At 35.6% G+C, this 16251-nt stretch overlaps 1 protein-coding gene across 7 annotated transcripts in view; it reads right to left on the bottom strand.

Annotated features, from left to right (window-relative positions):
- The window catches only part of LOC105212627 (kinase D-interacting substrate of 220 kDa), a 64564-nt gene that overhangs the window by 2991 nt on the left and 45322 nt on the right, over positions 1–16251 (bottom strand). For 6 of the 7 annotated variants that reach the window (XM_054234058.1, XM_054234057.1, XM_029040378.2 and 3 more), the window contains exons 2-12: positions 13249–13383; positions 12905–13102; positions 12382–12822; positions 10790–12307; positions 10092–10731; positions 9858–10023; positions 9166–9344; positions 8869–9098; positions 8635–8805; positions 8346–8567; positions 1622–4821 (exon numbers count right to left, since the gene is read on the bottom strand). In XM_054234058.1, coding sequence (XP_054090033.1) covers positions 4105–4821; positions 8346–8567; positions 8635–8805; positions 8869–9098; positions 9166–9344; positions 9858–10023; positions 10092–10731; positions 10790–12307; positions 12382–12822; positions 12905–13102; positions 13249–13359 — 4593 coding nt within the window. In that variant the 5' untranslated portion in view covers positions 13360–13383 and the 3' untranslated portion in view covers positions 1622–4104. Of the gene's footprint in view, positions 1–1621; positions 4822–8345; positions 8568–8634; positions 8806–8868; positions 9099–9165; positions 9345–9857; positions 10024–10091; positions 10732–10789; positions 12308–12381; positions 12823–12904; positions 13103–13248; positions 13384–16251 lie in introns of those variants that run through there. The other variant, XM_029040376.2, reaches the window with a different exon arrangement.

The following is a 16251-nucleotide window of genomic DNA, read 5'->3' as shown; positions in this document are numbered from 1 at the left end:
CACACGTTAACTAACACAATTATTGAATTTGACGGAGTAAATTGAGAAGTTCACAAATTAGATAATTCAGATTAGATCATGGAAATACCAAAATTTTAACAGAGTTGAAGAATATTATATATATGCACACTTAAATATGTAGATTTGTACATAGATTTAAATAACATTTGTGATTTCCTTGAGCATAAATCTAATTATTGTGATTCCCTAAAATTTTCTTTTTCTCGTTTGCGCTACTTTTTAATGTAAATTATTTTTCGTTTTTTATGAATATTAGGAAGTGATTTTGTGTTTAAAACTTATAAAATTCAACAATCTATTGCTTGTTAGTTTTGTCTCATTAATAAATAGTAGAACCGCTTGGTCGAATGTTTGTTATATTCGAAAAGACGAAATTTCAATCAGATTCGGTAACACCATTGAAAAGTAGAATTGGTTTGCCATACTGACATTTAGCAAGTCTTTCTTGTATTCCACTTTCAGCCCTGATTATTATTTTTTATTACCATTATTACAATAATGTTGTTGTTATTACTACCGACTTTTCTATGATTTTATTTTCATTTTGATTAGTATTATTATTATTATTAATATTTCTTCTCCTAATATCCTAACCAACGAATACTTTGCAATATTTGAAGTATAAATAATAATGAACTATGAATTATAACCTATTTTTTTCCGGATATAGCGCAAATACTAATATTTAAATAATCTTAAAAACTTTTATACATACTTATACAAAATTCTCTTTGATAAAAAATCACAAAAATAATTAACTTATAACTATTCTACTATGTATGTACATATGTATACAACTATTGAAAATAGTGCGGGTGTATTATTTACATAACAATAAATTGTGAATACATATATACAATTAAATTTTGTGACCAAACTTGAAAACGAAGCGCCAGCGCAGCAAAGCGTATGCAACGACAAAATGGGAGAAAAAAGCCCAACACCAATCAACACCAACACAACCAACACCTTAAAAAAAATATGATTGCAGCAGCTGCAGTCAGCCAAAACCAAAGTATGTAATAGTATTATGTACATATGTCTATGTATGCATTGAGTTAATATTAATGATGTTGTGATTGCAACAGCCAAAAAAAAAATTGCAGCGAGTCGCCCAAAAATGAAACTAACACAGCACACTGGATAATTTATTTCAAATTTTTATTATAATTTTTTTTTTTTATGTTTTTGTTTTTGCTTTCTAATACTATAATTAAACGTACCTTCAACGCATATTAGTATATTTTGCATAGTTTATATATTATATTTTCTATAACACATTTGAATCATTTACTGCACGCTTTTTGTTTACAAAGCGCAGCTGCTAAATATACATAATTTGTTATTAAATTTTATATTTTTTATTTACTTTTTTACTATTTTTTTTTTGTAATACTCTACAGTTAGTTTTAGCATATTTGCGTTATATTTATATGTAACGCTACCACAGTTAGTATGCCTATAAATGATATTATATTTACTATTTTTTTTTGTGTAACTATGTATGTATGTATGTAGGTATTTTAGGCATCAAGTTAGATTCACAAACATTTATTCATTGCTGATATACTGTATGTGTATATTATTCAAATCGTTTATATTTGCTTAAACAATTAAACATGCATTTATGATAAGTTTTATTAAGTCTTCTTTTTAAATTAGTTTAAAAATAGTTTCAACACCCGCTACACTACAATTAGAGTTTGTGATATTTTATTTTCATATTTTTTATAAAATGTATTTATTGTTAGTAACAAACATATTTTTATGCCATGTAAGGTATGCAGTTAATTAATTCAACATTCATTGGTATGTGGATGTATGTGTCTAGTGTACGTGTTTATGATAAATTCCATTCAGAAATAAAAATTAATAGAGAAAATACCGTTAAGAATATATAAAATTCAAAAATAGTAAAATTAATACCTCAGCAATGCAATATAAACTCACTAAAAAATTCAATGATTATATAAATTATTATTTATCTTGCGTATTCGGAGAAAAAATTAAATCAAATTTGCTTCTTTCAGCCATTAGACATGCAAATGTTTCTGTTAAGCTTCCATAAACATACATACTTAAGTTGTGACTGCCAATAAATTTAATGGAATGTAATATTAAAATCATTGATTAACTTTAGTTTATAAAAACAACCATTAAACCATTGCCTATAGTAAATTTTCTAGGTTAGAATACATTTTCGCAACTTTTTATGTTTTTTTTTTTGTGTAGACACATTTTTAGTTTGTATACAAATTAACTTTAGACCCATAAAATCATACCATCACGATATAATTAACTATGCTTTAGTTAGCTGAATTTTTTACTTCACATTTGAGGTTATGTCTGCTTTTATACTTCCAGCTGTTTTTGTAACTGCCATACGGTGGGTCGTGGTTTCAAATTGTAAACGCATTGAAATCTGAAAAATTATTTTTCTAATAACGACTGCCGCTTGAGAATGAATTCCAAACCCCTCTCAGTGCATTTCTGTTATAAAAAAGCTGAGCATAAAATCCATCAACTTGTGGAGATCGGTTGAATTCAAATACAAATAGTATATACCTCCAACACATATGAACGGTGTTCCACAATTATTTTAATTTTCTGCTCTCTAATAAGCATTCTGCACTCCTTCAACATTATTCACCTCATACATTCGGTAATTAATATTTCATTTCATTAGTTTTAAAATACCAACACATATGACATATAATCATCTAAGCAGCTTAATTTTACTGCCTCACATATAAATCTCGCATGTAGTACTTCCAATTAACCTAAAAGGCTTTAAAAACTTTTGAAGTGAAGCTTAGCTTGAGATATGTTTTTGTTGGTTTGTCGTATTTTCAAGTTTAATGCAATTTTTTTCGTTATAAAAAATTAGTTTTAGTTCAAATGAGCAGATTCATATGCATGCAGGCATGTACAAAAGTATATAAGTTAGTAAAAAAATATATAAAAATAGCATAAAAATATAAATAGTTGTTGTTTATATTCATTAATTGAAGTGTAGAATTGGTCTCGTTTTTTATCATGTAACTATAGTGTTTCAAGTTGAGTTTATGATATATAAATTCATTTGTTGAATATTTAAAAACGTGGTTCTTTCCAAACATTTTCTAAATTGAGCAGCTAAAGTTTCAAATTTCAAGAAATTTTACTAAAAGTATGATTTTTTCTAGCTAAAGTTTTTATCTATGCGCCTAAATGTGAAGGATTTATAATGTTTAAGATTTCAAAACAATTTTGAAATTTGTTTTTAATTAAAAACCAATTTTTACAGTTCGGAAACGGTTTTGGAAACAAAACCTCTTACGAATATTAAATCAAAATATCTTAAAAACCTGTTTTTAAAGATATGAACTCAAATTTAAATTTACAAAAGCAAAATTTCGAAATCAAAACTTTTCAAAAATGCATTTTTTAACAAATTTCAAAAAAAAATATATTCTTTTAAAAATTTTCAAAACTAAAATTTCTCCACAACGAATTTAACTAATGTGGCTTATCAGCTTGACATTCGCCACAGCATAAGTTTAATTAAAAAATACTAGTTTCAATTTTATTATGAATTTTTCAAAATATAATAAAAAAAAACAATAAAAATGTTCTCTGCATAGTTATATTAAGCTATGAATTCGTCAAATATATATAAAATTTTGTCAAATAATCGAAATTAAATCGGCTACTATAAAAAAATACTGCACTCCAAATACAAGTTTTTTTTTTAAATTCCGCTAGACTGGTTAAATGCTGAAAGTTCTCGGGCTCAAAGTGCATACTGTAACGCTGTATCATCATCAAAGAATAACTCTTGTAACACAATTTTATAATTCTTCAAGTGTACGTATATGTATTTGAGGTTATGTGCCAACAATGTGTGTGGGTGTGTGCTAGTAGTGGTGCAGTTCTGGGAGGGTGTGTGACCAATAACCACAATAAATACATAATATTAGATGAACTTGTTTAGATAATTGCATTTGTGCCTGGCACCACATTATTGCATAGTTACAAAAAGAATGTTCGAACCGAATTTTCGAAAATACACATATTTTCTTCGAATTTCAACACTTTGTTTTACTATAGAGGCGTATCGCTGATATCATGATCACCATTTGTATTTGGTATTACAACAACGGTTGGTACTGTATTGCGTTGTAGTTGCTGCTGCTGCTGTTGTTGTTGCTGTATAGGCGAACGCAATTGTTGCTGTGGTTGTGGCATTAGACTTTCATATAGTAAATCATCACCTACGGAATGATGGCGCTGATTGCGATGGTAGTGACCATGCCCACCAGCTGTCAACTGGTGTTGTTGTTGTTGTTGATTGGCCAACAATTGTACAGCGGCTTGGGTGCTGGCATCACCAACAATACTATGACGCAACTTATACATGTCGCCAACGCCAACGCCACCACCAACATTAGCAGTATTAAGAATGCCAGTGCCTCCATTACCAATATTACCAACACCACCACCAATACCACCACCGATACCGATACTTTGCAACGAATGCGTGCTGTCGCTATGGTTATGTTGTTGGGTAGGAAAATTGCCATAGTTGTTATTGTTGTTGTTGGCAAATTGTAGGAAGTGATTAAATTTGAGGTCATCGGACGGTGAACCGAATTCCGATGACTCGCGTATGGGCGCTAATTGCAGTTGTGCAGCTGCAGCTAACATCTCACCTGTAGGCAAACCCGATGGGCTGGGTCGCTCACTGCTCGCCACATCCTCGAAGGCCTCCTCGTTGAGGGTTTGCAATGCGCCGCAAATCATTTGCTCCTCCAGTGTGACCTGTAAGTGGGCGTAAGTGAGAGTTATTTCATTGAATTAATTGCGTTTGAAAATTAGGGTGTTTAACATGTAATGCTGTTTCTAATTATCTACACAAAATATGTTTACATAAAATTCGGTACAAAACTTAAAAAATTATGTATTAAGATTTTACTTAAGCGTAAGCAACAGATGAGCGTAAAATAACAGTGAAAAATACACGAAAATCAAGTATACATTTAGTACAGCAAACGAATTTGAATTACAAAATTTCATAAAATCGGAAGATGTATAGCAGTATGGATTATTTTACATATTCTTACAAAGTTTTTGCTTGATAAGAAAACAATGTAATTCTAATATAACTCCAATAATCGAATATTTCAAAAATATGCCGTCGTTTCTACTATTTATCTAATCTTTTAAATATCCTTCTTGAAAAAGTCTTAAATATGTTTCCTGTTATGTAACATCTTTTTTTGCTAAAAATTCCCACACTGATCTAAATATAATTTGAATATTTTTTCAAAAATTTAACATTTCTTATTCACCTTTTTTAATTGTAAAAAGTTTAAATTTTAAAATATTCAAGAGTTATAAAATCTGACCATCTTACTACTTCTTATCTTAGATAATTTATATACATAATCTTCTTTAATGAATTTGTTCTGTATATTTTATTTCATTTATGTTGTATTACAATTTAATCTTTTAAATTTAATTTTCTTAAGTCGAATATCGATTTTACCGCTCGTTTGTTCCAATTCATTACTCTAATCATCTTTTTGTGGATTAAAATTAAAAACTCTTAAGCATATTCATAATTTTTCCTTATTTATGTCATTCGTATATTCGTCATATTGCAATATTAATACTTTACTTTTAATCCTTTGTGTCATTTGGTCAATTGTTTTCCATAAAGATCGTTTTCACCCGGCGAGATTATTTTACCGTAGCTTTTACCTTTTTGAATTATTTATTGGTTATATTTTGCTCAAACCATCATCTCCTATTTATACTAACGAGTGTTTTACAGGCTTTAATGCAACTGGATCTCAATGTCCCTATAAATAGAGTGTTTTATTAACCCGAAATTCCCTACATAACTTATTACCATGATTATTTTCCAAATGGCCGATGAGGATTTAAATTTTGTAATTATTTTTTATGTTAAAAAAAATCATTAAATATTTTAGAGCCCGCTGTATATAGTTAATCCATAAAACGTCTAGATCTAGCTGCAATGAAATCATATTCTAAAATTTTCCCCTTTTATCTGAAATCACACTACTATAATGATATTTTTAATCGAATATTTCAATACTTTTTTTCATTTATCTTTCGACAAAAAATTTTTGTACGGTGTCTTCTGATTATGAATCAAGAGGATTTATAAACCGTGGTGTCGTTGTTGTTGTTTTAATGGTTATCTATCCCTGCCCGAAAAGAAGAGCTTAAGTCTAGTTGTCGTCGAAATCATCTAACGGGAGGCCCAGGAAACGTGCTGTTTCGACAGGGTTGGACCAAAGAGAGATGGGTGTTAGATGAGTAGGGTTCATTGGGCATACAAAGAGGTGGTTAGAGTCATGAGGGGACTCGTTGCATGCGGGACATGTATTTTGTATGTCGGGGTTCAGTCTGGATAAGTAGGAGTTTAACCTGCTACAATATCCAGATTGAAGCTGCGCAAGGGTCACTCTGGTTTCACGTGGCAACTCGAGCTCTTCGTCTGCTATAGGTGGTGGTTTGGTTCCAAGGACGCCATTCAATGAAGGTGTTAATAGCTCCACTGTGAATGGCGTTTAGAGCGTGTCTAAAACTGTTTGCGTCCGCAGTTTGGTCGGTATAGGGGTTTAGTTCGTCGACGTATTGAAGGAGCGATCTCTTGATGCACCTGGGGGGCGGCTTCCAGCAAGTGACTACAAAGGTGATTTCTACGAAAACACCCGAGTAGAAACTGCTTGGTAAGCAGTTCATTATGCTCCTTAATAGGCAGCATAATGGCCTCACTATGTAGGTGTGTCATTGGTGACATCAAGAGACATCCTGTTGCTGTGCGGAGTGCAGTGTTCTGGCACGCCTGTAGCTTCTACTGCTGCGTGTCACTGCATCCAGGCGACCATACCGGTGCTGCGTAATTTACGACCGGCCGGCCGATAGCCTTGTAAGTGACCAGCAACGTTTCTTTGTCTTTTCCCCAAGTGCTACCGACTAGCGACTTGAGGATTTTGTTGCGGCTCTGTACTTTAGTGACTATCGCAGTCGTGTGTGGAGTGAAGGAGTGCAGACTGTCAAATGTAACTCCCAAAATTTTGGGGTTATTTACTGTCGGGTTATTTTCTGGGTTTCGGGTTATTTACTGGGGTTATTTTCCGTGGTGTCGTCTCATCGATCCACTCTATTTCATAGAATTGCGCTTTTAATGTCAAATTTTGACTCAATCTTTCATTATCTGACATACTAACCGTTCAGTTTTAGTGTCTTCTCAGTTTTCATAAAAACCTTTGCGGTTAAAGTATCCCAAAACCAAAACTTGATATACAGTTGTACTTCCCTAACTCGAATCACCATAATCCACAAAAAACTTCAAGTTATGGAACGTAATTTGTATGAAATTGGACTTCTTCTAGAGTTATGGAGAACTTCGAGTTATATATTTTTGAGTTATGGAAGTTCATTTTTCTTTTGAAGTCATAGTAATATGAACCCGTCTTGCATAGCATTTTATACATATATATCTTTTTCAGTTGAAATTTTCTTCATAAAATTCGTTTTTAATTTAACTTGGCTTCTGATGCCTTTGCGACTACTCAAAGTAAAATTAGAATGAAAAACTTCTTAAAATGTAACACTCAGATATTTAAAAAGTTCAATTATAACCTCACAAAATACTAATTACATTAATCTTAACTACGACAAAAATACTGACATTTATGAATAATAAATTCGTGCAATTTGGAATTAAAAAAAAAAAACATTTAGATATCGAAAATTTCTTTAGCATACAAGAATTGAGCAAAATCAACGTATTTAAATATAATTATAGTATATGGGCAACACCGTAAAAATATGTATGAATTTTAAATTTGTATAATTTTTACCTGTAGATACTCATAATCGTGTACTTTTGGCTGCATTTTCGGAATGATTCGCAAACAAAACAAGAATATACGTTATGCATGAAAACGAATTTGATTTGTACATACGTAAGTCTGTATATACATATGCATACATGTGTGTGTGTGTGCAATTATGAAATGTATTGCTTGCGACATTGAATTGCTATGCGCAATATTTCCAACGAAACACTTCAGATTTGATTTCAAAAAGTTTTTGAGAACAATATTTATTTTCAATGTTTTTGAAATTCAAGTTTTCCGAAATGATTTCAAAATTTAAAATTTTCGAAAATTTACAAAAATCAATATTTTACGAATTTGTAAAATTTCGAAATTAGTGGTACATGGAAATATTGCTACTACCGAATTTACTTGAACACACTAATAATGGAGCTGCTGCGCTCCACATTTTGTTGCATGACAAACCTGCTTCTCCATATGACTCGTGGTTGAGTTCTTACGCGAATGCGGTTGACTCGGCGCCAGCGTATGTGTGTCTGTGCTGTCTTTTGCGGTCGTCGTATTCGATGCTGGCACATCGGCTATCGCGGGTGTTGGCTTGAATTTACGTTGCATTTTCTCACAGTCTCGCAGTGTGTTTATAAGTAATCTAAATAATTCCCAGTGGCCAAAATTGAGACCGAGCACCTTTTAAAGGAAGTTAAAAAAAATTAAATGAAAAATGACGAATTTTGAATTGAGAGTATTCGCTTACCCCTTTCAGATCGTTGATATCGCAATATTTCAGTACACGCCCATTTATGGCATTCTCCTTTAGAATAGGTGACAGCTTCGCTAAGGCGGGACGCAAGTCATCGACGCGTTCCAGCAAGCTGATGACACCTTCCACTGTTAGGTCAGATAGTTTTGTCTGTAGCACGTCATCCTATAAATATTCATAAAAAATTATTCATATTTCATAATTTTCATTTCAAAAGTTAACACTTACACCAAACGAATCACTTGGCGAGCCCATTAATGGCGTCATTGCCGGCTCCGAATTTATACTGGCATTTCGATGTCTCAACTCATAGTCGTTGTGGAATAATTGATAAGGTGGATAAGCAGCAGGCGAAGGCACATACGTCGGTGTTGGTGGGGGTATGCGTATGGCAGGATTAACGCTCGGCTTATTCTGCAACATTAGTGTGCCCTCATCTTCGATCGATTGTTGGTCCTCTGTAAAGGTGCAATGAGAGTAGTAATAAGATTATATTTTAAATTATTATTATAGCAGTTTACAAACCTTTCAAAACTTTTCTCAAATATGGATCGAGATTGATAGTAAAAGGCAGGAATATACGCAAATCCGCCACTAACAAATCCGATTTATGCAATTGCAAGAATGCGTCCAATTTACGTTCATCGCGATCGAGCTCGAGCAATGGTGCTGCCTCGCGTAGGCAACCGATTTTTGGACGTACTCTATAAAAATAAATATTGAAATATTTAATTGTTTTACTCATAAAAATTCTTTTGATTTTCGAAAATGTAAATTTTTTCTCTATGATATCTCTCTTCCATGAATTTGAATAATTGTCTTAAGCGACCTATGCTGAATTTTCTTGATTTTCCATAATGTTTTAACCCTCCGATGTAATCTTGCATCGGTAATACCTATCAACTATAAAACTCCTTATCAACTATATAAAAATACATATAATCTATTCAGGTGTCTATACTAAAATTTTCCAAGTAATATTTTTCATAAAATTTTAACCCAATAATTTGCACCTCCGGCAGCTATTTCGACCGAATTTCCAGAAACTCTAGAATAATCAATTTATCTCCAAGTCGAGAGTAGAATTCACAGCTTAAATATTTTTCAGCTTTTTTGTTAATAATTTTCATATTATATCGAATACTTAATGTTCGATATATTTCTGGAAACGAAATTGAAACAAAAATATGTAATTTGTAGCATAGTGTAATACGCACTTTTCATACACAGCTTGTAACGACACATTATCGTCATATGAATCCATGAAGTTGTCATGCTGCAGCACAATCATGCTGGCGCGCAGCGGCCATTGCTCCGTCAAATTGATCCAAGAACTTAAACGATACCAACTAAAGTCTATTTGGAATGCTTTCAGTAGACGCACTGCGAAGAAAAACAAAATTAATATTAGTAGCCTCAAAAAAATCGCGAGGGCATATCTTTAAACCCACCTGTTATGTAGATGACATTCATAAGACGACGCATGCTGCGCGGATTCACATCGCTAAAGTAGTCATCGGTCAACATGATGCGCGACAAATCGAGCACACCTTGCGGATTCTGACCCAAGCGATGCAAATTGGAACCAATCGAACTGGCAACCGATTCGGAGAGACGCATCTTCTTGCCACCGCTGCGTCCAGGATTATGCGAAGTGCGCAATTTCTCTTGACTGGACATTATTTCCGAAGCATTGGACAAGCGACGCGCCGACACCGAATGTCCCAATGTTGGACCGTCTTCGTTGGGGAAATCACTGTAGTTGCGTTTGAAGAGCATAGCAGTCATTTGAGCGCGTTGCACTTTACGCAGACCAGAATTCTGCAAATACACCGGCAAGTGCACCAGATTACGTAGGAAGTCATGGCCACCAATGCCGCCTTCAGTAAATAGGCGACGGCTATTAGCCTCTGCTGCCTTGGCAATCACATGCGGATCGACAGCGATGAGCAGCACAAACGGACGATTCGGTGAGGAGAGCAACGTTTGTATGGCGTTGAGCACGCTAAGTATGCGCTCCGTATCACAGGAGTCCAGTGCGTCTACCACGCCTACAAGACGGCTTTGTTGATTCGTGAAGGCATCCAGACACTGTGAGTGGACAAGAAAATTTATTTGATGTTTTTGTTTGGAAATCACACTTGTTTACCTTCACCATATCGGTCATGAGTGCCACCTCGGCGCCCATTGCAGTGAGTGGCGCGCCTTCGTTGTGACGCACCGAGCGACGCAAATGACGTCCTTGTGAAATGAACAGCGAACCGAACGCTTTCGCCAGTCCGTGTAAATTCGTGCAGATAAGCGTTACTAAAATGGCGCAGATCACATAAATCGAAACGAGTATCCGCTCCTTTTCCTCGTCGGTAGCGTACGTGAAATACGCCACCACGAGCGAAATACCGGTGATGAGTGTCAATAGACATAACTCGAAAATGATCACAATCGGCATGCAGCACATGCGACGCCAGCGCCAACCGGATGTCGCTTTCACAGCTTTGGGACGAAACGCGCGATACAAGCGTGTCGATAGCCAGCCATAATGCGATTCGATGGCCTCAAAGAGCGCAACCAACATATGCGTGACTGCGCTCTCACCCGTAGGCGACGCGCTGCTCGCCTCAGCGAAATGGAAACGAACCGGTTTCGCTTGTGCGTCCGCTTGCGCACCGGGCGGATGACAGAAGGCGACCTGTAATATGAGACGCAGGCGACCGAAGCGCTTCATAATACCATGTTGCACCGAATAGGCCCAATAGACGTCCATATGATTGTTGGCATAGTTAATACTGGCAAGCAGGAGGTATGTGAACACTAAATAAAGCACAGCCGCTATACCGCCCCACATGGCAGACCACGAAGATAGGCCGACTACGGTGCCTAGCACCAGCGCGATATGCAGATTTACGAGAAACATCAAACCGCTTGTATTGATGGGCGGTTCCGCCCATTGGCGAGCGAAGTTGTTCATTTCATCGCGTAGTTTGTTGAGCAGAAAACTTTTACCGCTACCCCATTTGGCGTACAAACCCACCGTAATGGGTGTGGTTAATGTGGGTTCACTGAGTACATCAGCTAAAGCAGATGAGTACAATTCATAGCCGAGCATGCCTTCCGAGTCTTCATTCGTATTGAGACGACGCGCGCCGAACACCTGTCCCAATATGGTTTTCTGATGTATGGTATCGATATTGTAGGGCGTCTCGCCAGCCTTATTGGCTCTATACAAGAGCTGACTGTTCTTGGGATTGCGCAGTAACGCCTCCACAATCGCTTTGGAACGCGCGCGCATAGCGATATGCAAGCAGGTGTCGCCGCGTTTATCGCTCGCCGTCACCTTGGCCTTGCGATCCAACAGCATTTGCACCATCTCCAGATTACGGTTACGTACAGCGCGCAGCAGCGCAGTATCGCCGTCTTTAGTCGCCGCCTCGAGATCAGGATTGGTAGATAAGAGTATCTTCACGATGTGTGTGTGACCCTTCTCCACAGCGGTGTATATAGCGGTTTTCCGATCCTTGCCTTGTATATCGACATCAGCATGCTTCTTGAGCAGCGCTTCAACAACGCCGCGATGACCACCTTTGACGGCATGTATGAGGGGCGTATCGCCGGCTCGATCTTGTATGTTGATGTAGGCGCCAGCGGCGATTAGAGCCGCGCATATTTCCTGCAGGAAAAGCAAAGCAGAAACCATCATTATAATCATTAATAAATAAATTGAAGACGAACGGTGGTGCTCACCTGGAAGCCTTCACGACTCGCAATCGCCAACGCGGTCATGCCATCCTTATCCAGCGCATTCACATTGGGTTTCTTCTCCAGCAGCGAGGTGACACAGTCCGTATGTCCGCCTGAGGTGGCCACTAACAGCGGCGTCCATGAATACATGCCCGCTGTGTCGACATTAGCGCCAGCCTTCAACAGCGTATCGACAATCTCAGCATTGCCTTTGCGACATGCCCACACCAGCGCTGTTGTACCATACTTATCGCCGACATTGACCTTAGCACCGCGTTGCACTAACAATTCAACAATATCTCTGAAGCCACGACCTGCTGCCCACAACAGCGGACCCAAATGATAATTGCCGTGTACATTCACATCGGCGCCCTTCTCGAGCAGAAAACGCACCAGATCGGTGTGACCACGGTAAGCTGCCCACATTAATGCCGTCCAACCGCCCTGATAAGGGGACAGAGAAAAAGAAGAAACGAATTGGTGTTAAAGGGAGGCGTTCGGTAGCTTCGTGCGGAGAAATATTTACCATATCACGATGCTCAATATCGGCGCCGTGATCGATGAGCAGTTGTACGATATCGAAGTGACCATTTTTGGCCGCGCACAATAATGCCGTCCAGTTGTCATTGTCCTCCGCTTGGACATCTGCGCCGCGTGCCAAGAATTCGCGCACAAAAACAGTTAAGCCACGTCCAGCAACAACCATAAGTCCAGTGGTGCCATTCTGTTATAAAGAATTTGTGAAATATGGGCATATGCATACATATATTTAATAGAGCTTTCCTAGAAAAGTTTCGCTTCAAAAATATTCTTACAACTAAATGCAATGTGGTGAAATTGAAAATAAATAATTAAGGCTTATTAACTCACCTCATCACGATCATCGACGGATAAATGCCGACTATCTAAGATAGCGCGCAAACCGGACAGGTCATTATTTTCCACATATTGTAGGAGCGCTCGATGTGCTAGTGAACCCATAGAATCTCCGTAGCGATTGAGATGCTGAATGTGGAAGGAAAAACAAATTATTAGAAATATGTTAAAGCGTTTGTGGATTATTATTAATAGAATTTGTTATTGAGGGAGAGTTTCATGCCAAAATATTATATGCATTAATTTAGACACTTAGAGAAAAAAAACATATATGTATATCGCATGGCAAAAATTGATCACTGCAGAAAGTAGTGTATATTAGATGCTGAATCTTACAAAAAATCTATGTACTAGATTCACTCTTTTTTACAACACAACAAAGTAATATTTCCTTAGAAAAAATTAGCTTTCACATTCACTTTGGATTCTAAAGCTCATGTGAGCTTCAGTTAAACCAAAAACCAATTGATTTTTATGAAAATGTAGCTTTCAAAGTTAATTTGGAGCATATTACAGCCTTCATTAGGTGCAGCTACTTTAGTTGATTACCCACTAAGCTTACCCAAAATGAAAGCTTTTACATTTTAAGGAGCTTTTGAGTTAGATTAATTACCAATTAGGTTAGCAGAACACATATAACCGCTCATAAATATTCACACATTTTACCATCACTCCTTAAAGCTGGCCTAAGCTAATTTAGGGATCAATGCAGCTTTCACATTTTACCTCTATGCGGGACGTTTGCTAAGCTTAAGCTTCGTCTAAATCAAAAATAAGATATCACACAATGAGAGCTTTCACATAAACCCATCAAACTTTCACAAAGCATTTTCACAACACAGAAGCATGTTCATACAAAAATGATTAGAGCTAATGATATTTAAGCGTTAGTGCATGTTGCAGTTAATTTTTTTTTAATATACAATTCAAGAAAGTTTTTAAAAAAGATGACAATAATGTTGGTAGATTCAAAAAAAAGTTTAAACTCATGAATAAATTGATGCATTATTTGTAGCAAGCAATTAGTCCAACAATAATTCAGAAGTTTCATAGCTAAGCGCTTGTGTTAGTTTAATTAGGGAGATTTACAACATCTATATGTTAAATAGATTCAACGTATGTATTACAAACCGACTAGAGCTTCCCCTTTATAGTGTAATATTCCCGGCTTTCTCTACAACCTTTTTAAATGAGCTTTCACTTTCTCATCAAAGCTCTAAATAAACTTACCAAATTTCCACATTTTTTATTTCATTTTACTCATAATTTTTTTTTTTTTTTTAATTTGCAAGTTAACATCCCAAAGTATGAAGGTCTTTAAGTAGAAATTATTTAAATTTAACTATAACCTCCCCAAGATGGAGCATCAATAATCTTAATTGTATCCTGATGACTTTTTGGGGTTTTATTTCGATATATTGGCTCAGCTAAAATAACACATATCTATCAGTAAATTATCGTCTTCTATAATTATATACTTAAAAACGTCAACCCAAGGGATACATAGAACAACATTCTTGTCATGAAGGGTATAATGGAAGCAATGACTCAATTTTTGTTATTGTTGGTTGTACTAGAAGTGTTATGTTTATCTGTATATAGCTTCGATTGCTGTGAAAATAAAAGTGTCGTACTATACTCGAAAATCATTTAAAAGCTTTAGGTTAGAGTATGTTTACAACAAAAAAATCAACAACTATGAAGTACCGCATATCAAAAATATTGTACCACTTAAATCTAATGAATTGTTAAATCATATATATTTTTAAGACTTTCAAGCAATCAAAACTTTGATTTTAGCTGCGCGATTGATTGATTAACAAGCAACTAAGTAATATTGACTTATTCATTGTGACTCTTCAACTAGTATTTCGAGTGATAAGTGAAAAACCAAGCGAGTGCTGAGAAAACCCTTTAAAATACATGATAAAAAAAAGACTTGAGCCAAGTGTGAAAATTGAAAATGCTTGAGTAAAGCAAAGTAAATACAAAGGCAATAGCAACAACAATAGCAAGAAAACAGCAAATTCAAGATAAAGCTAATGAATAGCGTAAATATTTACATTAATATTAAGTGGACTTAATAGACTACTTACTACGTCTAAGTAGCGGCTTATTAATGTAATACACCATTGATATGTGTACACTAGGTGTGTGTGGGTGAATGTATCGGGGGAGTTACGAGGGTTTGATATGCAATCAAATGTGATAAAATGTTCGAACTGTTGGGTGACATTGACATTGATCGATTGGTTGGTACGTGGCACGTTAAGGGCGGAATTAGATATGTGTTTATGGGGAAATATGACAGTTATACATATGTATATATATTTACACGGAAATTATTGACAGGTGTTAATATCTACAACAACGTTGTTCTGTGCCATGTTCTTATATTTGACTAATCAATTATGAAGGCACACTTTTACTAAATGTGTCAAAAGTGCATTGAAACTGATATATATAATGCATATATCGGAGAAAGTTAAGCATAAATATGTCGATAAATACTGAATATAGAATCTTACGTTTTTGTAGAACTTTCTTTAGGTTTTCTAGATGAGAGGTTAAAAGCGATTTTTTTTTAAATTTTTTACAGATTTCACTAATTTAAGGTTCTTGCTAAAGAAAAATATATTTGGTTCGATAAGTTAAAACAATGGGTTCTCCTTTTTCATCACTCGAAAATTTTTCCACTCATGAAACAGTAGTTAGCAGTTGTTGGGCCCCAATTCTCTTCTATATCGCCTTGCATTTAACGAACAAATTGAGCACCTCACAAATTGAAATGACGCCTAAGGCTGATGAAAATTCTAAGAACTATTTTCCTGGTACAATGGACTAGGTACGATGTTAGAAAACAATATTTATTTGGATCATAGGGCCCTTTATACCAACATAGCTAAACCGCTTTCGGTAAATCGTTTCATGGTAAACTAAACTGAGCTCCCTCGCGGATGTATCTGAACTTGTTGCGCGTAATCCTTCCAAAAAGGT

The sequence above is a fragment of the Zeugodacus cucurbitae genome, chromosome 6 (genome assembly GCF_028554725.1).
Source record: "Zeugodacus cucurbitae isolate PBARC_wt_2022May chromosome 6, idZeuCucr1.2, whole genome shotgun sequence".
Lineage (NCBI taxonomy): Eukaryota > Metazoa > Arthropoda > Insecta > Diptera > Tephritidae > Zeugodacus > Zeugodacus cucurbitae.
Note: the sequence above shows the minus strand (reverse complement) of the source record. Positions and strands in the feature narration are given on the sequence as shown.